The sequence below is a fragment of the Oryctolagus cuniculus genome, chromosome 11, assembly GCF_964237555.1.
Source record: "Oryctolagus cuniculus chromosome 11, mOryCun1.1, whole genome shotgun sequence".
In the NCBI taxonomy this organism is placed as follows: domain Eukaryota; kingdom Metazoa; phylum Chordata; class Mammalia; order Lagomorpha; family Leporidae; genus Oryctolagus; species Oryctolagus cuniculus.
The window spans coordinates 3,075,149-3,102,930 of NC_091442.1; the positions used below are offsets into that span (position 1 = coordinate 3,075,149).

The 27,782-nt window shown below is 54.5% G+C and overlaps 1 protein-coding gene across 2 annotated transcripts in view; it reads right to left on the minus strand.

Annotated features, from left to right (window-relative positions):
- Window positions 1-350: 350 nt before the first annotated feature.
- The window catches only part of ZNF831 (zinc finger protein 831), a 93,119-nt gene continuing 65,687 nt past the window's right edge, over window positions 351-27,782 (minus strand). For both annotated transcript variants that reach the window (XM_008248825.3, XM_051835056.2), the window contains exons 5-6: window positions 6,053-6,213; window positions 351-5,395 (exon numbers count right to left, since the gene is read on the minus strand). In XM_008248825.3, coding sequence (XP_008247047.1) covers window positions 4,583-5,395; window positions 6,053-6,213 — 974 coding nt within the window. In that variant the 3' untranslated portion in view covers window positions 351-4,582. The remainder of the gene's footprint in view (window positions 5,396-6,052; window positions 6,214-27,782) is intronic.

Below are 27,782 nucleotides of genomic sequence, written 5' to 3' on the forward strand. Positions count from 1 at the left end.
TTAACTCACACAAGGGGCCAGCACTGTGGTGCAGCGGGTAAAGCCGCAGCCTGTGACACCAGCATCCCACCAGGGCTCCAGTTCGTGTCCCAGCTGTTCCACTTCCCATCCAGCTCCTGTTAATGTGACTGGGAAAGCAACAGAAGATGGCCCAAGTGCTTGGCCCCTGCACCCACATGAGAGACCCAAAAGAAGCTCCTGGCTCCTGGCTTCAGTCTGGCCCAGCCCTGGCCATTGCGGCCATTTGGGGAGTGAACCAGCAGATGGAAGACCTCTGTCTGCCTCTCCTTCTCTGTAACTCTGAATTTCAAATAAATAAAATTAATCTTTAAAAAAACACACACAAGACATTTTCTTTTTAAGTTTTATTTTTATCAAAACAAAATAATTTAACCATATAAAGAAGTAATTTCAACAACCAGGAAGCCAGCTACTTCCCCAGTTATGAACAATCCACAGAGTAGCAAGTCAGGAATGGCCGACTGTGATGTGAGACTCAGTCCTTCTAGGGCTCCAGGGGCAGAGGCCAAAGATTCCCCTCGCTCTTGTCTTCCAGACGTCTCCAGCCTGAAGCATGACTATTCCCACAGGAGTACAACGCATGGGTGAAAAGAATCAGGCCGGATAGAAATCGAGCACACGGGGTTCCTAGGCCCTGCCCCTGGATTCAGTGAGCTCTGAAAGAAAAGGACAAGAAGTTGTGCTTAAATATCCAGGGATGTAGTGTTTCAAAAGCCAAGGTGTCTCCCTGGCGTGAAAAATGGCAGCAGCTGCAGTGAGGAAAGTGCCCCACACCTTGACCGCCCACGGGGCCCAGCACCGCCCACAGGGCCTGGCACCGCCCACAGTAGGGGTGCCCACGGGCCCGGCACCGCCCACAGTAGGGGTGCCCACGGGGCCCAGCACCGCCCACAGTAGGGGTGCCCACAGGGCCCAGCACCGCCCACAGTAGGGGTGCCCACAGGGCCCAGCACCGCCCACAGTAGGGGTGCCCACGGGGCCCAGCACCGCCCACGGGGCCCGGCACCGCCCACAGAAGGGGTACCCACGGGGCCCGGCACCGCCCACAGTAGGGGTGCCCACGGGGCCCGGCACCGCCCACAGTAGGGGTGCCCACGGGGCCCGGCACCGCCCACAGTAGGGGTGCCCACGGGGCCCGGCACTGCCCACAGGGCCCGGCACCGCCCATGGGGCCCGGCATCACCAGTGGAGCCCAGCGGGCCATGGGCTCCTCGCCAGATTAAATCAGCCGGGTGGTGGGGGGCGGGGGATGCGGGGTGAGCAGCAGCACATTGTGATAATGATGACCGCTTCCATAACTGTAAAAATCTGCTGCACCCGGCAAGTTTTGAGCAAAATGCAAACTTCTGTGCTGGGAAGAATCGAATACTGTGATCACTCCAGGTAATGGATGTAAACGCAGGACTTTTGGCAAGAGACTGCAGAGCGTTTCTGTCTCACGCCAAGGCCGGTGGTCACAATGCACTCTGGGAAGGCTACTCTCCCAGGTTCAGCGGCAGCAGAGAGAGGACGAGAGTGGGGGAGGCTCCCCGTCATGCTGTTGGTGGTGTTTGGAGTAGAACTCAGAAACACGCTCCCTGGTCTTTGTGATAGGCTGTCAGATGAACCGTGGGTTCTCCTGGTTACCGTGAGGTGTGAGCCCAGGGGTGCTGGCTCAGCCAGGAGCTCCAGGTTATACCGATAAGAGGCAGGCCTGGTTCTGCACACAACAAGCAGTATCAGGTTGTCCATCAAAGCCCACGCGACCTTAAGGGTCAGTCACTTCAAAGCAGAGGTCATGCACGGGAGAGGAATCCTGCTCCTCCACACACCGTGGCAGTGAGGCGTGGCCGAGAGTGGGCAGAGTGGCCCTGGTCAGTCCTGAGCGCCATGGGTCGTGGCACTGGCACTCAGTGCCCCGGGACCACGGCAAAGGATTCAAGTCCGTGCCAGAACACTGAGCTGTTCTCAGAGGAGCTGAGCCATGTGTCGGTCACACGGACACTTTCTTGCCATAACCGAAACTCGGCTCCAGGTTGCTGATGTGACCTTAAAATATTGCATTTCACTTTAAGCAAGCCCACAGGAAAATCACAGTTTATAAAACCAGAGACTGTGGTTCATTGCTTTCTAAAATAATTCTTGATTTAAAAATAATCTTTACTCTGGATGATTTTCAACACTAGCTCTCCTTAGGGTCATGCAAGATTCATTTCTTATTTTTTAAGAAAATTCACTGAAATATCACTTCCACAGATTCCTGTTGATACAAAGCAAGATGCACCTGCCAACATGGCCACCCACTAGCTGAGTGGCCACCTGCCTACTTCTGTAAGACACAGGGACGTGGAGTCCACATTCCACCATGTTGGACTGAGGCTGAGATGTGGAGCCAGCAACAGTGGCTCATAGAAGGTCTGGAGCTATGACGTACTGCTCGGGGTCCAGTGGTTTGGCTGACACTCCCTCAGCCAGGCAGAAAGGAAGGTTCCGGAAGATAGTGTCCTTCCCCTGAGCGATGCCTCCTAATGCAGCCCATTCAAACCACAGGTGTGCTTCCTCCCACTCACATGCAGCCTTCTATTGTTTGCTTTTAACTTGTAAACGAGTCGACATTTACACAGTAGGTGATCGCACCCCCAAATCTGAAACCCCAGGAAAAAATTAAATGGCGCTTTCCTAGGTGTATGTTTTTCATTGCAATTATTGGTTGGGGGTGTGTAAGCTTCAGTATCACTGTCCCCCACCCAAGCTTTCTGTATGCAGGACCCCGGGGACAATGGCTTCCCATGGGAGTCATCTCCAAGCTACTGTGTCCACCAATGAAAAGGGCGGGGCAGTTCCTCTCTGACCGCCCCCTCTCACAAGGACTGGAACCCAGAGACACACTCAGCCATCTTGCCCAATTCTCTCCTTCTCGTTTAGGGAAAATGAACTGCAGAGAGGGTTCTAACAAGGGTTCCCAACTGGTGCAAAATAGTCAGTACTTCAACCTCTCTCCCTCCACTTGCCCGCACTGCCTCTCCTGTGACAGCGCACGGCCGGCTCCACAGGGCAGACAATCGCTGTATCACTTTTGTTTGGTTTTAAACGCACTGAGTGAATGCCAGACGTCCCTTTCACCCCTCTTCTTCGGTTTCCTTGGCTGGGCTTGCGATCCCTTGGCCATCTACAAGTGCATTCGAAATGACCACAGACGTCCGCTAAGCCACGACGGGAAGCTGGCCTGGCACTGAAGCTTTCTATGGATCACGCTAAAACGGGAGAATCCACGTAAAGACACTTGAAACGTGACTGTGCTTCGTCACAGGCAAGGACTTGTTACAGCGTGGTCATCGGTGTGCGATGTTTCGCATCGCGGCCTCGCCTTGGAAGTGCAGGATGCCGCATGAACGCCACTGCGCCAAAGTGAAGCCAAAAGAGCTCGGCTATAAATTTCTAGTTGTACAAAAATCATACCAAAAGCAAATAGAAAATTGTATTGAAATGCAGCAACGTAAGCCTCTGTTACGTCCTTCCTCTGCTGTTTGAGGAGAGGGAGAGAGGGGCAGTAAACCCGAGGCCTCACTCGCCAGCTGGCGAGTAGACCGGCGCTCCCCCTGCCCAGGGGCGCACTGCTTGGTGTACCAGGGAGTTTTGTCTGCGCTGTTCTGACTTGCACAACACAGAGGCTGATTGAATCTGACAGCAAAGTAACACCAAGCCCCCAAAATAAAATGACTGAGATGTAAAACAGCATCAAAACCCCAATTAGTTTTGTCTCCTGAAGCTTCTGCAGGAAATCCGAACGGCTCCCGCCACGACGCGCAGGCATCGGTTTAAGCGGTGCCGATCACTGAAGTGTACCCCTCTAATTGAAGTTGCGAGGAGCGCGACATGACAAAGAGAATCAGAGGAAAATAAGGGACATTTTCCCCCTCCAAGAAGAATGACTCGTTCCAGAGAGGCTGTTCTATTAGCTTTTAACACAGAGATCCTTTGCAGGAACTGTATGCACCACAGGCTCACGGGTTTCCACGGAAAAGGCACCAGGCACAGGGTAAGCACGTGCTCATGTCACCGGACCGTAAATGAGCATTGACCGTTTGCACAACACTGAAGAGGACCAGCACTTCCGCAGCACATAGGCGTCTTGAAGTATATGTACAGCTTCCACTCGGGGGGCAAAATATTTCCCCCCAAATGTCAGTTTCTGAAGGGATCTGAATTTTGTCTCCAGCGTGCACAGATGCATCTCCCTGTCCAATTCACACCCCAGCTCTTTCTGAAGCGCCCTCAGTTCTCCCAAGGGTGCCCACTGCCTTCGAAGCAAACCCTGAGCTCACGAGTGGGGGAAGCCAGGCACCTCCACTCTGCAGGGCACGCTTGCTGGTAAGCGGGGCGCCCCCAAGTGGCACTGGGGGTCAGTGTGGCTTAATGGAGGGGCTGCAGTTGGTTGGCGTTGGCTCGGAAAGAACCCCGCATGGCTTTCGCAATCTGTGCAAGTTTCACCAAAAGAGCCAGCCCTCGGGCCAGCTCGGCGACGCTTCTTCGGGAAGCACCAGCAGCCTTCGGCCGCAGCAGCCGTCCTTGCCCGAGAGCGTCATATCTCTATGACCAGTCGGTCCTCGTCATCACTGCTGGTGTCACTCAGCTCCACTCGCGTCTGCTTCCTCATTCCTTCCAAGCTCCCCTTCTGGGAGCTCTTGCAAGGCCCCTCGGGGACGTCTGCGGGCTGCCCCGGGTTGGAAGGAACCACAGAACCCTTCCCAGCGGCTAATCCAGGTCCTTGACCTTTCCCAGCGTCGTTTCCCAAAGCAGAGCCCGGGGTCGCCATTTCCCCACACCCACACTGGCCCCTGGAAGGAAAGTACGTCTTGGGTCTCCCTTCCTCCTGGTACAGACTAGTGGAACTGGATCCTGAAGTTGCTATTTTGCGATGAATTTTTCCAGTTGACCCCAGCGGAGCTGAACCTGCACTCGTCTGTTCAGACAAAGGCTTGCCTGACAGAGGCGAGTGCGACGCGCTCTCTGCTGCAGACTTTCGGCCTGGGGCGCTCTGCGTGTCAGTCTCCCCTGCGGTCCAGCTGTGGTCTTGTGTCTCCGCACTGCGCACGCCCATGGTGGTGGGAGCCGCTCCTGCCCCTGGAGATGCACAGATGGACCCCGAGGTAGCAGCAGCATGGCAAGGAGAAGCCCCATCGGGTCCAGAGGAAGAAGGCTCTGGGGTGTCCCAGCAAGTGCGGGGCACGGGGTCTGCTGGGACCTGGTCCAGGGAGGGCAGCGGCTGAGTCTCCGGGACCCCAGAGTCGAGACCTCTGCCCTGGGGCACAAGGTCGTCCTGTGCCACTGCCAGGCAGGCGTCAGCTTGCAGAGGACGACAGTCACCAGGCTCGCCGGCAGATGGAGAAAGAGCCTGCAACAAAGTGCAAAGCAAAGTAAGTGGGGGGAAATCAGGGTTAATTAGTACAAAGCAAAACGTGGCCAGAAGCACAGCTCTGGGAACAAACAAGGTCCTGGAGTCTTAATGACTCTTTATCAAGCGTGATCTCCAATGTGATGTCCTCAATCAGTTTCCATTAATAACTAATTGGTGCATTAACTGGAATGATGCTCCTCCTGCTACAAAACAGGCTGCTGGGGCTGTCATGTGTTTTTATCTGGTTTTGTTCAAAGCAAAACCGCTCAATTAGCCGGCCAGGCCTGAGCTGGTGAAGTGGCTGCACCACTTTGTGGTACTTCACAGATTAGCGTTTTGCAAAGCGTGGTCTGGATTTGCGTGTTAGTGGTCCTGCACTCTGCCCGGGAGTGGTTTTCTGTCACAAATGGCAGTGCCTCTGCTCTGCTGAGATACACATTATTAATGTGCTGGCTTAAGAGTTGTAACAGCCCCTCGGAAATCATCCCAGTGGTTGGGCAAGTGGAGCTGCCCACGCTCTTGGTGAAGAATGTGTGCGCGTGTTTGTCTGCTTGGTGGACTCATGGTGCGGCCCTTCAAAAGGTGATCCGAGTGAGTCGTGCCAAACACAACAGCATTCAGAAGACACGGGGGCCGTGAGTCCAGGCAGCCCACCTTCCCGGCTGATCTGGCCGCTTCCTGGGCAGCCCTTGAACTCGAGCTAGGAGCAGAAGTTCTCGGGATTTGTCCACAGTTGCTTTCCGCCTTCTCCTCATCCCCACAGCAAAGAGGCAGTTCCGAGGTGGCACAAGGTGGCTCCCCTGGCACACTGGGTCCTGGAAGGAGGGAAGCACATTTCTGTACATCTGGGGTTGTAAAATAAGTCGTCTTTTCCGAGGAGGCTGTCCCTGCCCGCATGGCCCCTCTGCGCCCCTCACCCTCGTCTCACGGGCTGTGTGCGGGAACATCATGTACCCCCCACCAAGTCACACCTGCTCAAACAAACGTCTCTACTCCTGCGGAGGAAGGAGGAGATTGTCAAACCAACTCCCAAAACAGGAGCATCCTTCTATTGCAGCCATTGTAAAATTTTTCTTTCCCAGCGCAATCACCTGTTTGGTCACAGGGGGTTGGGTTAATTCGGGGTCCTCCTGAATTCTCTGGCCGCTGAGTCACATGGCCAGAGTAGAGATTTTGCTCTGCACCCTGTAGGATGGGCACCCCAGAGACAACCATGTCTCGATCCCTATTCAGACAGCAGGCAGCGGGGCAGAGGGGAGGGCTTGGCTGTGGCCGCATGGTGGTGCCCACAGCTCCTTCTCTCATCCCGTCCCTTCCCGCCTCCAGTTTTCTCCTAGGGGCCCAGAATCCAAGTCAGAAAGTGCTCAGCGTTCCAGGGAGGGAGCCCACATCCACAGGTGAGATCCGCAGATCTCATTCCAGAAGCGCTGGGTCCACGTCCAAACCTGCTTCCATCCGTTCAAGTCACACGTGCGGAGCTTGCACAAACACAGCAAGCCCCGCCTACCCCCACTTCCCCATCTGGGATTCCTCCGCTCTCTGCCTCCTGCACTGACAACAACCGTGCTTCTAGCTCTCCTTCCTGATGGTTACTTCTTTCTCTCAGTTTGGACAACAACCTCGGACTCCTCTGGGGGACACCAGCCCTGCGCATGCGCCTCCCAGGTCCTCCACCCTCACCCCACCACCCCGGAGCAGGACTGAGCCCACACTGCAGCCAGCACTCAGCGTGCACGGTGCCGTGTTGGGGAACAGGCCTTTCACCCACTGAGCCATGGAGTGCACCAGGAGTTCATTGGCTTTCTTGCCAAAATTGTCTTCCCTGGAATTAATAATTATTTTGGTTTTTTCCCTTTGCTTAGTATCCTGTGGATTTATTACTAAAACCACTCCCCAACCCCTCCCCGGCTGGGTAAGGTTTCGGCTCATTTCCTTTGAAGCTGCTTTCTTGAGCTGTTCTGAACTGCTCCGGAGGACAGCTGCCCCCCGCCCCGGGAGCTGCTGTGGCCCGGGACTGCCTGTACCTCCTTCTTGGTTCATGGACCCCCAACTTCTTCTTTCCTGGCTTAGCCTCCTAACACACAACTTCCAGGAACCTCATGAGAAAGCGTGCATCAGACAACACTGCTGGCTGACACTGGCAGCTTGTCTGGGTGCAGCCCTGTGAGCTGGAAGTCATCTTCCCCCAGAACGGAAGACACCGCTCCGCGAGCCGCAGCGGCAGGAGTCTGGAGCTGCGGTGGTCACGGTCCCGGGGAGGAACCGTCTGGCTCCCCACGCCGGGGGCTCCTCCCCCCACCCCCGACAGCTTCACTCACTGAGAGCTCGCGGGAGCCTTTCTATTTGAATCATGTCCTGTTTTGCAAAAATAAAGTTCTTTTTTTTTTTAATCGTGTATAACACACTGTTTTGAAGTATGTGTTCATTGTGTAATGGCTAAATCAAGCTCAGTAATTCATGCATTACCTCGCATAGCTTTTCTTTTCTTTTCTTTTCTTTTCTTTTCTTTTTTTTTCTTTTTTTTTTTTTTTTTGTCGTGAAAACACTGAAAACCTACCCCCTTCACAATGTTCAAGCCTAGAATACAGAGTTTTTGATGACGGTCTTGTCGTAGAGAGCCACAGCTGACACGGATTGCCTCGACTTCTTTTTCTTTTTGTCTTCTCTTTCTAGAACTGTCCTTACTCGGTAGGTGGGCCTCCCGGTCTAGACCTCTGCTCTTCTCATCTTTTCTCCTAGTTTCCTTGACCTTTTGTGTTACTGTGGGGACATCCCCGCACCGCTGCTTCTGCTCCCATGTTCTCAGTTTTCTCAGCTCATTTCCTAGGCTCCTTTTCCACACGGTCCTGTTCTTAGCTCTCAACTCCAACACGTTCTCTTTTATCTCCGGAAATATTAATGACGGGTTCTTGTTATTTAAGTTGGCTCTGCCCTACGGTCTCTCCTCAAAATTCCTTTGCTAGAAAAAAAAAAAGGAAACAAAAAATACACAGAAAAGAAACAATAAAAAATGAAAAGAAAGCAAGCCTTCCTCTGCTTCGTTTGCTCCTCTGAGTGTGGTAAAGGGTTTCCTGAGACACACAAGGTACTCCAGAGTTGGTGGAAAATGAAATTAAAGTTTATCTGGCTGTCAAAAAATCCTGGAATTTTCATAATAGGCATTTTCCATGAACTTTACAAAGACTTCTTTGTACGCATGGATTTGGGGGACTTTTGCATCAAAATGAACTTCCCACTGAATTGCATTTCACACAGACGCTTGGAAGAGTATTCATGTGGGAATCGGACACATTTGCCTATACTTGGTGGACGAGCACGGACAAGCGACTTGGTGCTCTCTCCAGGTGTGGTTTGCCAACCCCAGGCCCGGCTGCAGAGCCTCGGGTGTCCTGCTCCATGCAAACACCGCGGTGTTTCCTCCGGGGCCACCCACATGCACGGGTCAGCATCTGTGGGAGGCACTGGGGGAGCTCCTGGGGCAGGAGAGTCCGCAGTACTCATCACTGGGTCAACCGCCATGTACAACTTAGTCCCCGCACGCCCTGCTGGACCAGCGTCCTGCTTTCAGCCCCACCCGGTGTCATAAGTGACTGAGTCTGGGAGAAGGGGGAGCATTCCCCACTGCTAGGCCCAGACCGAGTCCCGGGGGTCTGCTCCGTCAGCTAGCACCCAGCCTCTGTATTCCAGCTGCCTCCAGCGTGGCAGCAGCTCACGGCGTGCCTCTGCGTGCATCACCCATGTGCTGATGCCTACATTTTCAGAGGAGAGTGGAGATTCATGAATGTGTTCTGTGGTGGAATGAGAAGGCCACACCAAGATGGCCGCTGGCAAGCGAGCATCAGTTACTCAGGAATGGCTTTGAAACTCACCTGGAAACGGAGCCTGCCTGGCAACAGGCTGTGATTGGTTAGGGCATAGACCGCCCCTTGACCAGATTGGCTGCCTTGGCTATATAAGCTGCTACACCAACTGAAATAAATGAGTCTGCGGGCTGCTCGCCTCAGGCCCGCTTTCACCCGACTCCCGGGGTCTGTGTGGTGACTCCGCGCCTCTTGCTCCCACCACACTCCTCCTCTCAGAATGAATCCACAGCAACAACGTTCCAGAAGATCAGACCTACTCCTTCCAACTCGAGGGCTAGCTTGGCAGATGACCAAGCTGAGCAAATCAACTTTGAAGCTCTGCGGAGAAATACAACGGTTTGGGAAAGGAACTGGTATTTCCCTTCAATTCACAGGTGACCCGGGCCACCTGTGTGCTAGGGTTTTCTGACGACACACAACCGAGCTCCTAGAATTCCATTCATCTGTTCAACAGACATGCCCTGGGATCCTTCAATGGGCCAGGCACTGAGGGCCTTCTGAGAACAGGAGGGTGCCCTGGCCTGCGGGTGCTGCTAACGACGAAAGGGAAGCAAAGGCGAGTGATCAGAGCCATAAGAGGATCTCAAGCTGTGCTGGGGCTGTGAAAGAAATCGACAGAGGCCAGAGAGTAGAGGAAGTAATGGCCAGGGTAGCGCAGATGGCGGCCAGAAGCAGGAAGCACCCAGCAGTCCAGGGAGGGTGAGCACCCAGAGACCACGATGAACGGAGAATAGCAATGGGGGAGGGGGCGTGTTTCGGGGAGCAATGGGGTAATTCTGGTTTTTTATACAGTGGAGGAAAAGGTGACATCGAAATGAGACTTCCAGGATGAAAAAGAGCCGGTTGTCAAAAGACGAACCAAAGAGAGAACAAAGGCAGAGAGCCCAAGTTGGAAGGAGGTGGGGGGTTAAGGACCCGACGGATGGCAGCGTGGAAGGAGGTGTGCAGAGGAAGGGAAGGGAGAAACATGGAGGTGAAGTCAGCAGGACTCAGATCTTGCAGAGAATAAGCGGCCACAGCAGGAGGTGAATTTTCATCCGAGGGTCACCGGGAAGGAGGGAAGGAGCGGGCAGGGCCCCTGCCTTCTTCAAAGGGGCCGCTGCTGCCTGGAGACTCACTTAGGTGAGAGGGGGTGGCGTTGCAAGGTAACCAGGTGCGCTAGGAGCCAGAGGAGCGGGCTTGACAGGGCAGTGGAAGCAGCAATGGAGAGTATGATGGATCCGAGGTGCGTTTCCACGCTCACCTGTGCAAAACCACACACACACACACACACACACACACACAATGATGATGAAAGCATCTGTAGTCCCAAAGTTTGCCAAGCACAAGTGTTCACTCTAAGTGGATTAGCTCTGTCCCCACAGTGACAAGGCAACCAGACAATTCATTCAATTCAATGAAGAAGTAAAATCAATTAGTACAGAGGAAAATAATCAGATTGGCCAAATGTCTGTCCAACAGGTTGTTTGGGTTCTTAAGCTGAGGCAGAAAGGTCATGTGCACATTTGACCAATAGCTTCTGACTCATCTGAGAAAGCCAAGGAAGAAAATCCAATGATTTAATTCACTTTTGACCTTACAGTCTACAGGGAAAAGTGAGTTATCTTTAATAATTGTGAAAAATGTCCAAATAATGTCACTGAAGTGTGTTAAACTAATTTGGGTTATTGAAGCAGGACGCTAACTTCATTTTAAATGAATGGCCTTTTTCGAAAAGTAAGTAGTGCCCGGGGAGATTTTGCAGCCCAGAGCGCGAGCCTGTTCCGGCCACAGCCGGGCCCTCTTGAATCCCTTCCTGCGTCCGCCGCCTTCTGCGATCCTCAGAGAGCCGCCCGCTCTGACCCAATTACGGACTCTTAGTCGAGACCCATCACTCATCACAGCTCTGCGCCCTCCTGTTCTTCCCCTGATTAAAGGCTGCGATTTTAATAATTTCCCTCAGAAATAATTGCGAGGAAGAGACCGCTTCAAGTGTTACAGCAACTTTAAATTTAGCTATCTTGAAAAGGCTATAGGAAATTGTAAAATAATTAGGAAGAACATGAAGAGAAGAAACGCCATGAAACTCACACTGTAACCGTACACAGGGCTCATGCCATAAGCTCCAGGCCTTATTAAAATGCTAATAAACTGTTTCTCAAATATCGTTATCAGAAAATGTGATATGATACATTTCTTGTCGCTTACCTCAGTACATGAAAAACACCATAATTTGGAGTCCGCAGACCCCACATTTTGAGGAAGGGCTACAAGCGAGCCCCCTTCTAAGCAAGCTGCAAATCAGCCAAGGGCGTAGCAATCTCAGCTACTAATTGACCTGCGCTTCAAGTGTTCAGGGGCCTTCCCGCCATACAAGGGTGCCCGGTGCGCTAGCAATTAAAATTTGCAATTACTAAAGGCTTCCACAGCCTTGGAAACTCATGACTAGAGCCTAGGGAGATTTCTGATGCCATAAACAAGAGTGTCAAATTGTTAAGTCAACAACAGGAGTCACTGTGTACTTACTCCTCATGTGGGATCTCTGTCCTTAATGCCTTGTCCAATGTGAAGTAATGCTATAACTAGTACTGAAACAGTATTTTACACTTTATGTTCTGTGTGGGTGCAAACTGATGAAATCTTTACTTAATATATACTAAATCGATCTTCTGTATATAAAGAGAATTGAAAAATGAATCTTCATGTGAATGGAATGGGAGAGGGAGTGGGAGATGGGAGGGGTGCGGGTGGGAGGGAAGTTATGGGGGGGGGAGCCATTGTAATCCACAAGCTGTACTTTGGAAATTTATATTTACTAAATAAAAGATTTAAAAAATTTTTGCAATAACTTAAAGGTGGGCAGATCTTTCACAGTAATCACTTGTGGATGGTTATTTGCTCGCTCATTCAAAGAGTTATTGAGCCCATTCTTCAGCCCCTTTTTGGAGCCCGCTGTTACGGAGCCTAAACACTGACTGTGCGTGGAACACAGACAACGCTCGGTGCCAGGAGCTGTGCCCAATGCCCGGACTCTGTTCAGTGACAAAGGAGGCGCACGCGCGCTCGGGGAAGATGCTATTTCACTGCGGCAGACACAATGAGCAAAAAATTGCACCAAAACTCACCAAGGAAATGTACTACATACCATGAACTCAATCAAAAGGAGGCGGCTACGGGACAGGAAGATGGGGTCCCAACCCAACCTCTATACCTGGAGAAGAGGGAAGCCACGCAGGCACTCGGCTCACCCGACACCGCATGGCCCACCATGGCTTTTCTCCCAAATAAGTGTGAATTATTCATTCATGCAATTATTCAACCAATTTTCTTTTCTTTGGGCCTCTACTGCCTACCTGACATAGTAAAGGAGTGAGGTTTTTTTTTTTTTTCTTTTTATTCCTCCCAGGCACCGCAGGCCGTGGCCAGGGCGGCCGTGAGCGCAGGGGCGCGGCCTCTGGCCGAGAGAGGACCCCAGACACGCGTTCCTCCACACTCTTCTGACGCCATCTGCCAGTTGGCCTCGAAGCTGCCCTAAGCGATCTGTCATTTCAGGCACCACGCGGGGCGGCCATCGCCTGACGGAAGGCATCGGGATGGCGCCGGCCGCTCAGGGCCCTCGGACCCCGCGTCCCCTTCACACTCCCATCCCGGCCGGCCGGACACCTGCGCCTAGACCGAGGGCTCCTCCCTGACGCCCGCAGGGTCAGCGAATTTCCCAGCAATGTCAGGAGGAGGCGCAGGCCCGCGGCGAACAAAGCTTTTGGAAAGGTGTTCCCTTTCAGGAGGGTGCGATGAGGCGAAGCTTCACCTCAGAAGGCCCTGTCACGCGCGCTGACACGGCGAGGGCGCGGGACGCGGTGCCCCTGCACGGGCGAGGGCGCGGGACGCGGTGCCCCCTGCGCGGGCGAGGGCGCGGGACGCGGTGCCCCCTGCACGGGAGAGGGCGCGGGACATGGGTGCCCCTGCACGGGCGAGGGCGATGGACGCGGTGTCCCATGCGCGGGCGAGGGCGCGGGACGCGGTGCCCCCTGCACGGGCGAGGGTGCAGGACGCGGTGCCCCCTGCACGGGCGAGGGCGCAGGACGCGGTGCCCCCTGCACGGGCGAGGGCGCGGGACGCGGTGCCCCCTGCACGGGCGAGGGCGCAGGACGCGGTGCCCCCTGCACGGGCGAGGGCGCGGGACGCGGTGCCCCCTGCACGGGCGAGGGCGATGGACGCGGTGCCCCCTGCACGGGCGAGGGCGATGGACGCGGTGCCCCCCTGCACGGGCGAGGGCGCAGGACGCGGTGCCCCCTGCACGGGCGAGGGCGATGGACACGGTGCCCCCTGTGCGGGCGAGGGCGCGGGACGCGGTGTCCCCTGCACGGGCGAGGGCGCGGGACGAGGTGCCCCCTGCACGGGCGAGGGCGCGGGACGCGGTGCCCCCTGCACGGGCGAGGGCACGGGACGCGGTGCCCCCTGCACGGGCGAGGGCGCGGGACGCGGTGCCCCCTGCACGGGCGAGGGCGATGGATGCGCAACCCTGGACGGGTTGATGTTGACTTCGTTGTTGTTGTTGTTGTTGCAATAATCCTGGTGTTGCTTTATTAGTTAGAAAAAGAAGAGACTGAGAGTGGCTGTTACCCTCAGCCTGAAAATACTGAAGAAAAGCCCCGGAATAAGCCCAGGCGAAGTTAAAAGTCCAGTCTGTCCCCTTCCCAGGCAGGCAGAGGAGGCCGTGGAGACGGGCAAGTTCTCACAGGCCAGGGACTAACGTCACATTTCTCAGGCAGAGGAAAGCTCAGAGGCTCATGACAGGAAGAGAAAAATGTATTTTCCCATCTCTAACCAAACCTAAAGTATTTCGGTGCTACCCTAATTTTTTTTGGAACTTTTCTGAGTAATCATTTGGAATCACTTATTTCAGAAACCACTTTTCTCTGTGGCTCTCATGTCTTCTCTCCCACTGCTGAAAGGCAATCAGTTTGAGAACACTTCACTTACCAATTTCTCAAAAAAAAAAAAAAAAAAAAAAAAAACATTTGCAGTGGGAAATATGCTTAAAACCTTCAAGTAAGTAAAAACTTTAATCATGCCCAGACAATAAGAGAAATGCTCTTAGAAAATACAACGAGGACATACTCTGGGGAAGAAAGGAGACAAAAACGCGGGGGGAAGAAATTGCTAATGTCATTTAAATTCCTTAGTGCCAAAATTAAATCAAGAAAATCTACTTTATGGATCATTAATTTCAAACTTTCTTGACATGAAACTTGCAGAGAGAAAAGTTCAGGCTCGGGGACAGAATGGATGTGTGGAAGCAACAGCCCCATCATGTCCCAAGATGTGCACCCTGGAGCGGGAGGGTGTCGCCTGTTTCAGCGACTCTGTGAGCAGCATTACTTAACGATGGCTTTCGCCAAGGAATATCTTTCTATTAGTTCTGACAGGAGAAGCAGTGGCGCCAACTCCTTAGCTGTCATCCGAGACACGGAGAGAAAGGAGTCCGCGGCGAGGGGGCCCTGGCGTTCAGGCGGCCGTTTTGTTTCTGCCTCAGGAAAACCCACCGAGTGATTTGAGACAGAGACACGGCCGCAGCCCCCTCCCCAAAGCCGCCCACGGCCCCTCCCCGCGGGCCGGCAGCCTGCGAAGGAGAAAGAACTCACGGCGACCGGGTCTCAGAGGTCACAGCACATCCTCACGGAGGAGCCGGGCGCTCCGCCCCTTCAACACGGGGAGATGTGGTTTCCCCCGCAAACAGGGCCTGTCAGAGCAGCTCTTGTTACTTTTGCTCTCTTTTCAAGGAAAAGCAGCTGCTTTGATGACTTTACTCTCACAGGGATTTTCCTTAAGTTATGTTAGTGAGAAAAAAATCAAGTGCAAGCATTCCAGTTGCAGTAAAAGCTTAGTTAGGTATAGAATTCAAGAGAAGAGATTGGAGCGAGAAGGACAGTTAATGAGACAAGCAGGAGACTGGAAACCCCCCCCCACCCTGTCCCCCCCCCCCCCGCCTTGCCCTGGAAGATTCAATACAGGTCGGCTGGTAAGCAGGGAGGGGGCTCAGCTCTGGGCTGATGTGTGGCCACTTAGCTGAAGACAAGGAAATTAGGGCGTAATTATACACCGGTGTTGGGGCAAGTGCCATGACTGTGACTCACCCCCCCCCCCCAGGACACCTACTCTCCTACTCTGGTTCCGGTGCCAGCAGGGGACAAGCCCACGGAATCACGGAAGTGCCACCACGCCAGAGCGGCCGCGGGGCCGACGTGGCCCCGGCTCCCCGCACAGCTGTGCTTGGAGGCGCCACCGCTGGAACAGCGGAGCACCTGTGTTAGAATCTAGCCACGCGCAGGCGTGCTCTTCTCTCCTGGTGCAATGGTCTGAGCGTCTGTTCTTCTAAGTAATGGCGCATGTTAAAGCAGCAACTACTCTCCCAGCAGTCCCTGCTTCTTATTCTGTTTCTTTGATGAAAGACAATCAATTTACGAGTTCCCTCTCCAAGAGCTCTCCCCCCGAAAGGTGTTTGGTGGGAAGTCTCAAAGGAACGCTGGGATTCTGTGCCCAGACCACCGCACACACGGAAAACTTAGAGTCAAAGGAAGCCTGGGGTAGGGGAAGACAATCACAATTACTGACAACACCGTTGGAAATCTATAACGCCGAGATTGGAATCAGGAGTGTCTACTCCTTGAATTATTATTTTCAATGCTTCTCATTACTAAAGGAGCTGGAAACGACAGTCCATTTCTCGAACTATAATTGAGGTATTTGAGAGAGCTCATTTTTCTTCAAGATTTGCATCCTTAAAAAGGAGAAATTGATCCATTTCAGTGATAATAGCTGGGAAGAAAGATCTTCTTTCCGCTCCCTCATTAATCCTGATAGGGAAGAAAAATGGACTCTTGTCAAACTAGAAACAGAGACAAGAAAGAAAATAGTTGCATTGTCCTCATCAATTTTGGTTTCCAGTCACCTTAGGGGAAAAAATTTTAAGTGCAATCTCTGTGAAAAGATGCATGTTGGGGTGGTACAGCGGCACCGCCGGCACCCCATAAGGGCACTAATTTAACTCCCCGATTCCCCACTGCTCCACTTGTGATCCGGCTCCCTGCTAATGCACCTGGGAGAGCAGTGGAGATGGCCCAGGTGCTGGGCCCTGCACCCACGTGGGAGACCTGGAGGAGGCTCCCAGCTCCTGGCTTGGACCTGCCCCAGCCCCGGTCATTGCAACCATTCGGGGAGTGAACCAGCAGATGGGAGATTCTCTCTCTCTCTCTGTAACTCTGCCTTTTAAATAAATAAAATAAATATTTTTTAAAGATTTATTTATTTCATTTGAAAGAGTTACACAGAGAGAGAAGGAGAGACAGAGAGAGAGAGAGGTCTTACTTCCGCTGGTTCACTCCCCAAATGGCTGCAACAGCTGGAGCTGCGACGATCCAAAGCCAGGAGCCAGGAGCTTCTTCCAGGTCTCCCACGTGGGTGCAGGGGCCCAAGGACTTGGGCCATCTTCTGCTGCTTTCCCAGGCCATAGCAGAGAGCCGGATCGGAAGTGAAGCAGCCAGGACTCAAGCTGGCGCCATGTGGGATGCCGGCACTGCAGGTGGTGGCTTTACCCACTACACCACAGAGCCAGCCCCAAAATAAACATTCTTTTAAAAAAAAGCAAAAAAAAAAAAAAAAGAGATAAATGTTGAGGGAGAGCGTAGGTTTTCATTCAAATTGAAACTACAGATGAAGAAGACTTAATTCCACAAGCAAAGCAAGAGAAGAGAACGGGAAACGGTGCTTTCCATAGCGAGCGCAGGTCACCTCCCTCACGTGGTCCTCGGGGGGTTCTGTGTTTCTTCAGCTCCATTTACTTTGTGTCGAGGAACAAAGGCTGTTTTCCACTCAGATATTCTAAACAATGTTGGTGCGAGAGCCCGTCTGAACTCTTTCAATACTGGGAAGTCTTGGGCACGCACAGAATTCAATAGAATGTAAATACTACTGACGAGCGGGGACCTGAGAGAAAGTCTGCCTAGATCCTCTCCCGAAACTCGCAGAGCAGAATTTTCTCACGGATGAGTGCTTTCGGGCTTACGTCCGCGTAAGTGGTTTTGTTACTAATCGGGAAAGGCCCTCGGCTGCCTGGACTGGGGTCACTGCAGATTTGCACCTCCATAGAAAGAGGCCTTCGACGGCTGCCACCCGGGCAGTACAGCTCAAGTGGTTTCCTTCAGCAAAGCCTCCCTGGGGCTCCTATGGCGTCCAGTAAAAAAATAAATCCATAAAGGGGGCGGCCGAGAGCTCTCTCAGCCAAAGCAGAGAATGAAGAAATACCAAATGTTAGCCCCCAGCTAAGGCAAGATGCTCGGAGCCAGGCAGCCACACTACCGAATTCGCAGGCCTCGGATGAGAGTATGTTATGCCCGCAATTCTCTCCTTGAGAACTCTAAAATGGAGAGAGAAGAGGGAGGATAAAAAGCCCTTTCTTCTCCTTTGAAGCCAAGAGGGCAAGAAGGAACACACACGTGGCATTTACTGGGAAGCTTGTCAACAGCGTGCACTCCAGGAGAGCAGAGAGGGCCTTTTCCACCAGGGCCATCTCTTCCCCCACCCCCCGGGGAGGAGGGCAGAGGGCGCCGGAGAAAACAGCCCCCGCGCAGGGAGAGGAGGCGCCTGCGGGGGTGCCCGGGCTCCTGCAAGGGGAGAGGAGGCGCCTGCAGGGCTGCCCGGGCTCCTGCAAGGGGAGAGGAGGCGCCTGCAGGGCTGCCCGGGCTCCTGCAAGGGGCAGCTCCAGCCTCCCGCGCGCCTTCACTTCCAGCTTCCTGTCCCTTCTGCACCTGGGAGAGGAGAGAAGTGCGGAAGGCAGGAAGGAAAGTTCGCTCCGAGTGGCTCCCTGGCGGGGCCGGGGTGACAGACCCCGGATGGTGTGTCCGTCGCACAGCTCCACGTCGGCAGGAAGAAGGTACGTCCAAGCGACTTTGGAGGGACCCTGGATGGGCCCAGAGGAGAGAGTGAGCTTGTAATGTCAGAGGGACTCGGGGCCAGGACACCTGCGTGGGAGGGAAGGGACGGGCGCGGGCCAGGGTGGGAAATGCTTATGCATTCTCCCTGCCGGCTGAGACGGGTGTCACCTTGCCAAGCAAACACAAACTTTGGAAACTCGATCTTAAAAAATTAGTCTTTGGGGTCGGCGCTGTGGTGTGGCGGGTAGAGCTGCCGCCTGCAGTGCCGGCATCCCATCTGGGCGGCAGTTCAAGTCCCAGCTGCTCCACTTCTGATCCAGCTCTCTGCTGTGGCCTGGGAAAGCAGTGGAAGATGGCCCACGTGCTTGGGCCCCTGCACCCGTGTGGGAGACCTGGAAGAGGCTCCTGGCTCCTGGCTTCAGATCAGCTCAGCTCTGGCCGTTGTGGCCATCTGGGGAGTGAACCAGCGGATGGAAGACCTCTCTGTCTCTGTCTCTACCTCTCTGCCTCTGCCTCTCTGAAACTCTGCCTTTCATATAAATAAAACCTTTTAAAAATTATTAGTCTGTTTACATCAGACTGTATCTGCCCTGTATCTGAGGACCCAAAGCTATCCAGCTCCCACCCTGGGCCTCTGCTGGCCCTGGGCTCGGGGCGAGAGAGTGGGCCTGCGTGCCTCCCCCGGGGTGCTTCTCCGAGGAGGGAGAGCCATGCCCACTCGCTGATCAGTGTGAGGGGATGGCAGTCGGCAAAGTGCTACAGGCTGAACGACGAAATCGTGAATAGGTGAATAGGCTTCATGGTTACAGGTGGCGTCTCTGCCCTGGTCAGAGGTTCAGGGTTGGTTTTCACAGGGACGACCCTAACGCAGCTCACGTCGAATGTTTTCAAGGAGAGTGAGTGATTTACTCTCCCAAGAGCAGTTTGGTCCCAGTGAAGACCCTGGGGGACGTGGCCTCGTGTCACAGCTGACAAAGACCGAGTCAGCTTCACCCAGAAATACCCTTCACACTGCATCACAGGGACTCGAAAGGGGCGAGGGGGGCTCCCCGGGCCGAGGGCAGCGCTCTCAAGGGGACGAGGCCCCGGGAGGAGCAGGGTCCGAGGCAGGTCCTGGATGCCTCCAGCAGGGGTGGGGGGACAGACCTGGCATGGTCCCCTCCATTCTTATCCCCTGTCCCTGTCTCTCAGTCCCCTGCTCTCTGCCATGGCACCAGGAGGCTTCGTGAGGCAGCTTTGCACGCTAAACTGCCCATTGTCCTGTAGGGTAGACAGCAAGGCCTTCCACTGCTGGTTCACTCCCCAAACACCTGCAACAGCGGGGGTGGGGCCAAGCCAAAGCCCGGAGCCCAGAACTCAAGCCACCCCAGTACCCAAGCCGTCCCCTGCTGCCTCCCAGAGTGTGCATCAGCAGAAGCCAGGACTGAACCCAGGCGCTCTGGTCGGCTTGCCGGTGAACCAAGCAGCCAGCGTGCTATCCACTGCACCAGACATCTGCCTCTGAACTTGAGGCTCCGTTTTCCACAAACTTTTTAAAGTGCCCTTCTATGCAAGATTATTATATGTTAATCAGAAAAATCTAATAAAATGTTCACCACACACTCTATAGATACAGAATTATCACACCAGACCCCAGAAACATGCACAGTGGAAATAATTTAAAAAGGTGTCATTAAAAAGAGAAAACTCATATGACGCCGCCGGGTTCTGTCCCGGCTGCCCCTCTTCCAGGCCAGCTCTCTGCTGTGGCCCGGGAAGGCAGTGGAGGATGGCCCAGGTGCTTGGGCCCTGCACCCCGTGGGAGACCAGGAGAAGCACCTGGCTCCTGGCTTCGGATCGGCGCAGCGCCAGCAGTAGCAGCCATTAGGGGAGTGAACCAGCAGAAGTAAGACCTTTCTCTCTCTCTCTCTCTCTCTGTCTATATCTCTACCTGTCAAATAAAAAAGAAAGAGAGAGAGAGAGAGAGAAACCTCATCTGTCTGACCCCCAGACTCACACCCGAGTGCTGTTCTACTCTTCCGGAGAATCGCGGCACAGTCCCTCACACGGTGTCTCTCCTGGTCCCTGATGGTAAATCCCGGCCAGGCTCACCCATGGCTCAAGTGCGTGCCGGGGCCCCGGGCATCCCGAGAGCCGAGGGAGAACTGCAGTCTTCACAGGACCCCTACGGCCTCCCCCTCCCCCAGCCCGTCCTGGTGAGCGCAGGGCAGGGCAGTGAGATGTGGCGGGGCTCCATTTGCTCACTGATTATAATTTAAAAATCTGATTTTTTTTTTTTGACAGGCAGAGTTAGACAGTGAGAGAGAGAGAGAGACAGAGAGAAAAAGGTCTTCCTTCCACTGGTTCACTCCCCAAATGGTGCGCTGCGCCGATCCGAAGCCAGGAGCCAGGTGCTTCTCCTGGTCTCCCATGTGGGTGCAGGGCCCAAGCACCTGGGCCATCCTCCACTGCCTTCCCGGGCCACAGCAGAGAGCTGGCCTGGAAGAGGGGCAACCGGGACAGAATCCAGCGTCCATGTGAGTTTTTAAACTATTTAACGTCACTTTGCATTCATCACGAGTTTCGTCTTCTTTTTTAAAGGGGCAGTTTTCTAACAAGGCTGGGTGTGAATTTTGAAGGTGCCCGTGCCAGGAGGGATTTGAAAGGAGGAAAGGGGAAAAGATGTCCCCAGAGGTCACCCAGATGGGAGGTGGAGGCAGCCAGGCCCGGAGCTCCTCCCGGGGTTGATGCTGTGTCGGGGGGAAGAGACACCCATGGGTGCCCCTGAGAGAGGGGTGGCCTGAGGCAAGGACAGAGGGAGCCCTGGGCAGGATGGCTGCACGCAGGCCACACCTCATTCTGCATAAAGAACGGCAAGGTGTTCCCCTGCTGGGATCACCCTGTGATTGGAGAAGAAAGGACAGCCGGCCCCACAGGTGCGGGCCTGGGCGGGGCGGAGGGCGGGACGGGGCGGGGACTTCCAGGGGGAGCCTTTGAAAGGCTCAGGGGCTCAGAGGAAGCTGCGGAAGGGAGTTCGCTCCTCCCTCACGAGAGTCGTGTCATGGCCACTCCCCAGTGTCCACGCTGGAAGTCCACGACTGCCGCTGTTGTACCGCTGCCTGGAGAGACACAAACCGGGCCACACGGGGAGGCCTCTCGGCACGGAACTCATTTCTGGAAATGGCACCACTGGTGTGGACAATAACGGAAACCGGTCTTTATTTTGAAATTTCTCCTGGCGCCTCTCTCTCTCTCTCTCCCTCTCTCTGTCTCTCTCTCTCGGCAGAGCACTGCGAGTTGCTGATTTCTGATCTCTCCTGATTAGGAAGCCCCTCCCCAGCTGGGGCACACAGCTGTGCAACCATGAGCTGCAGGTCTCAGCCCCCCGTAGCCACACCAGGCCAGGGAACCGGGTTCTGGCCCGAAAAACGGGAGTGGAAGCCATCATGCAATATCCATGCCGTCCACAACCATTACAAAGGAGCAGAGCAATGAGACGGAAGGAGCCTGGGTCCCCAGCTCCCCAGCTCCCCAGCTCCCCAGCTGAGCCCTCCGTACCAGCCTCCACCGTGTCCTCATGCCCACACAGCCTCTGGATCAGATCAGCGAACGGCAGCCCGCAGGGCAAAGGTGTTGTAAATAAAACTTTATTGGGACACAGCCATGCCCATCTGCACACTATCCTGGTGCTCCCTCCCGCGGGTTTGGTGGAACCGGGTGGCAGCAGGGTCACAGCATTTTATAGAAGCCACGTCCAGTCCCTGACCTGGACCGCTGATTACTCAGTGTTTAATTAATTCCTCTTTACACTTAAGTAGGATTAAAATAAGCTCCACACCAGTGCCACAGATGGAAAACTGGAGCCACTCAGCGGGCAGACCCCAGCTGTCGCCATCCTCAGCGCCCGTGCTTCTGACGGACAGAGTGCCTCAGTGATTCTCAGTTCCCCAGAGAACGCCGGCTCTGGACACCTGCAGTGTAGACAACGAGGCGCAGGCAGGGTTCCCTGGAAGCCCTCCGGGAAGCCTTGGAAGCTCACCCGCTAGGGCCTGGGCCTCTCTCCTTCTCCCCTCTGAAAGGCCAGCAGCCGCGGGCACCCACTCCCTCCAGACTCGGTGGCGTGGGGTGGGGGTGGGGGTGGGGGGGGCAGAACAGAGGCTCCTGAGTCCCCGGGAGATCCCGGGCTGTGCTCGCCCAGGCTCCCTGCCACCAGCCTGCCTGTCACATGAAAACTGAACCACGTGCTTGTTAAAAGCTCCTAGCAATGGTCTTCCAAATTGCTACACGTGTCCCAGATAGAAGGTACAGTAGATTGATGGCAGAAGAGTTAAAAATGAATTTGAAAATAAAGCCTCCATTCCTGAGCACTGCCCGGGTCCACACCTTTTGCAGTGTCCCTTGCGGGGGTCCCAGGAGGCGGAGCCATCGTCCCCACCCCTCACACCCCGGCAGGTCTGTGACTCCCTTGGCCAGCAGGATGCAGAAGCGGTGTGGGGCCGGCCTCACATCAGGGCCTCACCGGGCCTGCGTGCTCCCGCTCACTCTGAAACCACGCCCCAGCAGGTTGGGGGAGGCACACTCCCCAACCCCCAACCCCTCTGCCAGCCAGCCTAGGAGCGTGCTGGTGAGTGAGGCTCCTAAACCACACCACAGGGGCACGGGCAAGGCCCCATAAGGCCTCCCGAGCCTGCTGACCTCACGATTCACCAGCAGCAGTGTGCACCTGCTCCGAGCCGGGCGTATGCAGAGCCTTGTTACACAGCAGCAGCTAACTCACACCACGGAGAAACATGGCCGAAAGGTCACTCTGCTGTATAAAAATGTTCGCTGGTTACCTCTGATACATCTATTATCTATTATCTATCTATCTATCTATCTATCTAGGATGACTAATGTGCAGACTTCTAATTAAAAAAATCCTTGGGAATACCCATTTGCAGATCACGGCGGCCTTGGATCTTCCCACAACATCACTGGCGCCTGGAATGCACACAGAGTCGCTTACGAGCTGGGGTCTGGCGGCCTCCAGGCTGCTGGGTTCACAGCTGCTGCCTGCTGTGTTAGCGCCTACGTCACGCAACCTCGATGCCCACTTTCTCACCTTGATAGTCACTACCCTTCCAGCACTTGTGTTCTTGTGAAAAAGTTTAAAATGGATGATAAAAGAGCCCGGACACTGGCCATCCTGTAGAAGACTGTCCTCATGTAGGTTAGTAAAGATTACCCCAAGGCTGACGCTGTGATGCAGCAGGTAAAGCTGCCACCTGCAGCGCCGGCATCCCATATAGGTGCGGGTTCAAGTCCCAGCTGCTCCACTTCCGATCCAGCTCTCTGCTATGGCCTGGGAAAGCAGTGGAAGATGGCCCAAGCAATTGGGCACCCACGTGGGAGACCCGGAAGAAGCTCCTGGCTCTTGGCTTTGGATCAGCACAGCTCCGGCCATTGCGGCCATCTGGGGAGTGAACCAGTGGATGGAAGACCTCTCTCTCTCTCTCTCTCTCTCTCTCTCTCTCTCTCTCTCCCTCTGCCTCTCTGTAACTCTGCCTTTCAAAGAAAATAAATAAATCTTAAAAAAAAAAAGATTACCCCTATTCTTATTACCATTAGATGATACAACAGAAGCCAATTCAATAGTAACTTTAGTTGTTAATATAGCTGAAGTTTGAGCATGAAGATGACCACAGTAAGAAGGGCAGGAGGATGACTACTTAGAACAGTGCGTGGGGAAACAGTCACTCCCACAGAGCACATACTAGACATGACTGGGTCATCATTTAGATGGTGGGTCTTTTTCGAGTTTTATTGCTATCATGATAAGGAAAGCCTTCCATCTCTATGTCCAGCCAAATTCCTTTCAGTCCCAGAATGTCACAGCTGAGCTGTGGGAGCAAGAGCTGCTGGTCCCATCGCGTCCCGCTGGCTGACCAGAGAGCTCACATGTTTCTGAGGAGTTCACACATCTGAGTGTAGGGGACCTTCTTCCCCCTGAAGTTCACCCCTCAGGAGAGACAGTGTGCCCTCGTCCTTACGGCCTCCCACGTCCCTCCCAGGTCTCTCAGTAGCGGGCAGTTCCCGACTTACAATGCATTTTACAACGGCATGAAAGCCACACACAGCCAGTAGAAGCCACACTTGGAATTGGAATCTGGATCTAGTGCTGTGCGGTCCAACGTTCACACGCTGTACTGGGCACTTGGCTGCTGAGCTGGAGTGTTCCGTGGTGAGGTGGGACAGGTGCATTTTCAACTCAAGGTACTTTCTGCCTTGCGTGGGCTTATCTGGATGTGACCCCATTGCACGTCAAGGAGCAGGTGCACCTCAGTTCAGATTAGAAGGCACTGTTCAGGAACACGCATTATCCCCAGAGGACGCCAGTCAGCGCTGGCCTGGGTCACTCACAGACATCACCAAACAAAAATGGCTTGGAACAAGGTGATGGGAGCGGAGAAGCTTGACCACGGACTGAGCCATTATTCCAAGGCCTTTGGGACACAATCATAAGCACTGGCTGTTGTGGTAAACAAATCTCTTAAAGGCTGCTGTTCTAAAGCAAAATGGAACATGTTTACTTTGCGGAAATGGCGAACAGGCACCTAGCGGGGAAATAGAAAGCATCCTCACTGCACCACGGTGCTTACGGCCGTGGGCAGATAAATGCCTCTGCTGGCTTTGTCCCCAGCTTCTGCGAGCTCTGCCTCCCCGAGGGCTGGCATGACGGGGAAACCTATTAGATGACTCAGACAAGTGGCTCTGGCGGGCACAGAGCTGCACGCTGCGGGCTTGGTTAGAAGCGCGTCATGAAATGCGAGAAAACGCAGTTCTCGGCAAACGAATATTTGATGCAAGGTGGGATTTAAAGAGTCATGCAGAACCAGCTTAATGAACTAAACACGGAGAGCAGAAATCTGCCTGTCTCATCTGTGTCTGTATGTCTTGTTTCAGATTGGTCCAAAGAGCCCTTGCCATCTTTGTGCTGGGAAAACGGGAGATGGCCTTGACCCGGGACGTGAGCGGTCAACAGCGGTGACTCACGGCTTCTAGATAACCGTGGCTCGGGTGCTTGTTCCGAAAGTGGTTTATGGAGAAGCTCGGGGGGAGTGAGAAGAGGGAAAAGGCAGACCAAAACAGGAGCTGCTTTCTGTTGCAGTCTAACCTGGCCTGGCCCACCGCGAACTCTGGCCTGTGCCTCACCTCCCAGCTTCTCACCACCTGCAGTAAAAGGGAGGCATGCTTATGGCATGCGTGCCAGTGCACGCGTGTGCGTGCGTGTATGGGAGCGTGTTCATGTTGCTGGACAACATGGCTCCCATCAGCCATCAGCCATCCTTTCCAGAAAGCTGCAGGAAGGAGTCGTCAGCCGCCAACACCCACAATAGGAAGGGGTGGATGCCTGGCCTGGTACCGAGGAGAGGAGCCGGGCCCCGGAGGCGCCCAGGACAGCCACGGCCACGCAGTCACTTCCTGGCTGTGCTCTCCCGGGCAGCAGGCGTGGACAGCAGTAGGCGTGTTCTTTGTGAACGGAGCCATCCCCTTCTGCACACGAGCCGGCCGACTTACAACCTCCTGTGTCGGAGTAGGCACCCTCCACCCACCTGGCCACAGAGTGCAGCTTAGGACCCAAACCTCACTAAATCAGAGCTGATGCTGGGCTAGCTAGACATCCTCCTCCCACGCGGGGCGGGACACAAGCAGGGCTCGCCGGGGGCCACCACGCGCCTGGCGTGAAGACGCCACCGGGAACAGCAATTCCAGCCTGGGACGGACACGACCCCGGTGACATCACGGAGGCCCCTGAATCCAGCCCTGGGCTTTCGCATCACACGAGCAAACAAATCTCCTTTGTGTTTGGTCCTTTCTGAGTCGCATCTTAGTCCCTCCCTGCCAACAATCGTGACTGACACCAAGACATTCTAGTTCCCAGAGAACGAGACGGCGGCCGGCGGCCTCCCCGCAGCCTCCTCGCCACGTTCCAGGTCGGACTGAAGATGTGCCTTGCGCCAACCTCACGGCACACCTGCCAGTCGAGCCCCCTCGCCAGCTCCTGACCCCTGGAAAATCCTCTAACGCGTCTGCATCCGAGACCCAAATCACGACTTTGATGGAAGAAGCCGTCTCCCAGGAACAGCCATTTCCCACAGACATTGATGAATCTCGATTCCCATTCTTCCAGCCAAAATAACAGAGAAATCATCATTTTCCTCCTTATCTAACCGCACAGATGACTGCTTGGTGTCTCTCAGATTTATGGAGTGGCAGGACTGGGAGCCAGTGTCCCCATGGCACCAACACAGGCCCTGCTGAACGGCGGCCGGAAATCAGAGCGAGGTGAGGGAGGAGATGTGGCCCCGCGGAGTGGAAAGAACCTCTCTCCTCCGGCACACGTTCCGAGGAAACCAGGCCGAGTTGCTTAAAATGGACCAAAATGTTCCCCAATTCTTAATTAAAATATTCATGCATTAAATCCATAATGAAATGTTACTTACATGAATCCAAATGAATTGAAATTAAACACAACAGATAGACATTAATAAGTGAAAAGGAAGAGCTTTTCCCTCTCCCTCCACTTAGCAGCACGCAGGATTCCACCCTACAGAGCGAACGAGGGGCCAAAAACAAAAAAGCCCCACAAAAATAGAAACCCTACAGACTCAGGAGCAATTTTAAAAGGAAAATAATTGCTTGCATATTAAAACATACAAAGCCAATTTCCTTTGAACCATTAATGTGTGGATTTTCAAAATCAATAGTGTAGTCTCTTTAATCCATTTGAGCAGATAAGTGGGAACACATGTCCCCTGGTCCCCGGTAGTCCTCCTACTCTGCTTTTTGGAATCACTGTGGCAGCCATTCTGTTGTTGTTTTCTCTATTAAACCTGGGGAAGCTTTAACGGCTCCACGTTTTAGGAGACAATGAGAGCTCGGCGAAACGTGTTTTATTTGCCCTGCAAGACACACGGTCTGGGGCACAAGGCGAACGGCCCCTGGCCCCGTGGATGCCCGAGTGAATGCAGCCCCAGAGCCCAAGACTGGGCACTGCACGGGGCTGCAAGGAAGGAAGCCCAGGCCAGGGCCCAGGCCAGGCCCAGAGGCCGCCCCCACGCCCCTGCTCCCCGGTGAGCGGAGCCTGGGCCTCCAGGACCCCGGGCAGCCAGCCTGGGGGAGGATGCGGCCGAGCCACAGACGAGAAAGCAGCGTGCCCCCCACCCCCCGCCAGCACCCAGGCCACCGCCACCGGGTCTGAGTTGTGAGAACCCCTGGGGGCTGAGCCAAGCAGGAAGAGGCACCGCCTCCCCGCCAGTGCCATCGCGAGCCTGTACTGAAAGGGGGTGCCTCCCATATGCCCCCCGGGGGTAGGGGGAGAGGGAGAAAATCCGCCCACCCCACCCGAGAGAGAGCCGTGGCCATGCTGGTTTCTGCATTTGGTTCAAGTGGATTTGGGGGGGGGGGGAGCCACAGTGACTCAACAGTTAGCTTCCACAGCTCCGTCTTGCTCTCTCGTATCCCCATGGGCTCCTGCAGCCCCAACCTCGCAGAAGAGCCGACCGCTCTGGGGCCCAGGTGGGATACGTGTGTGTGCGTGTGCACGCATGCGTGTGCACACGTGCGTGTTGGGACTGCCCCGTGCGACAC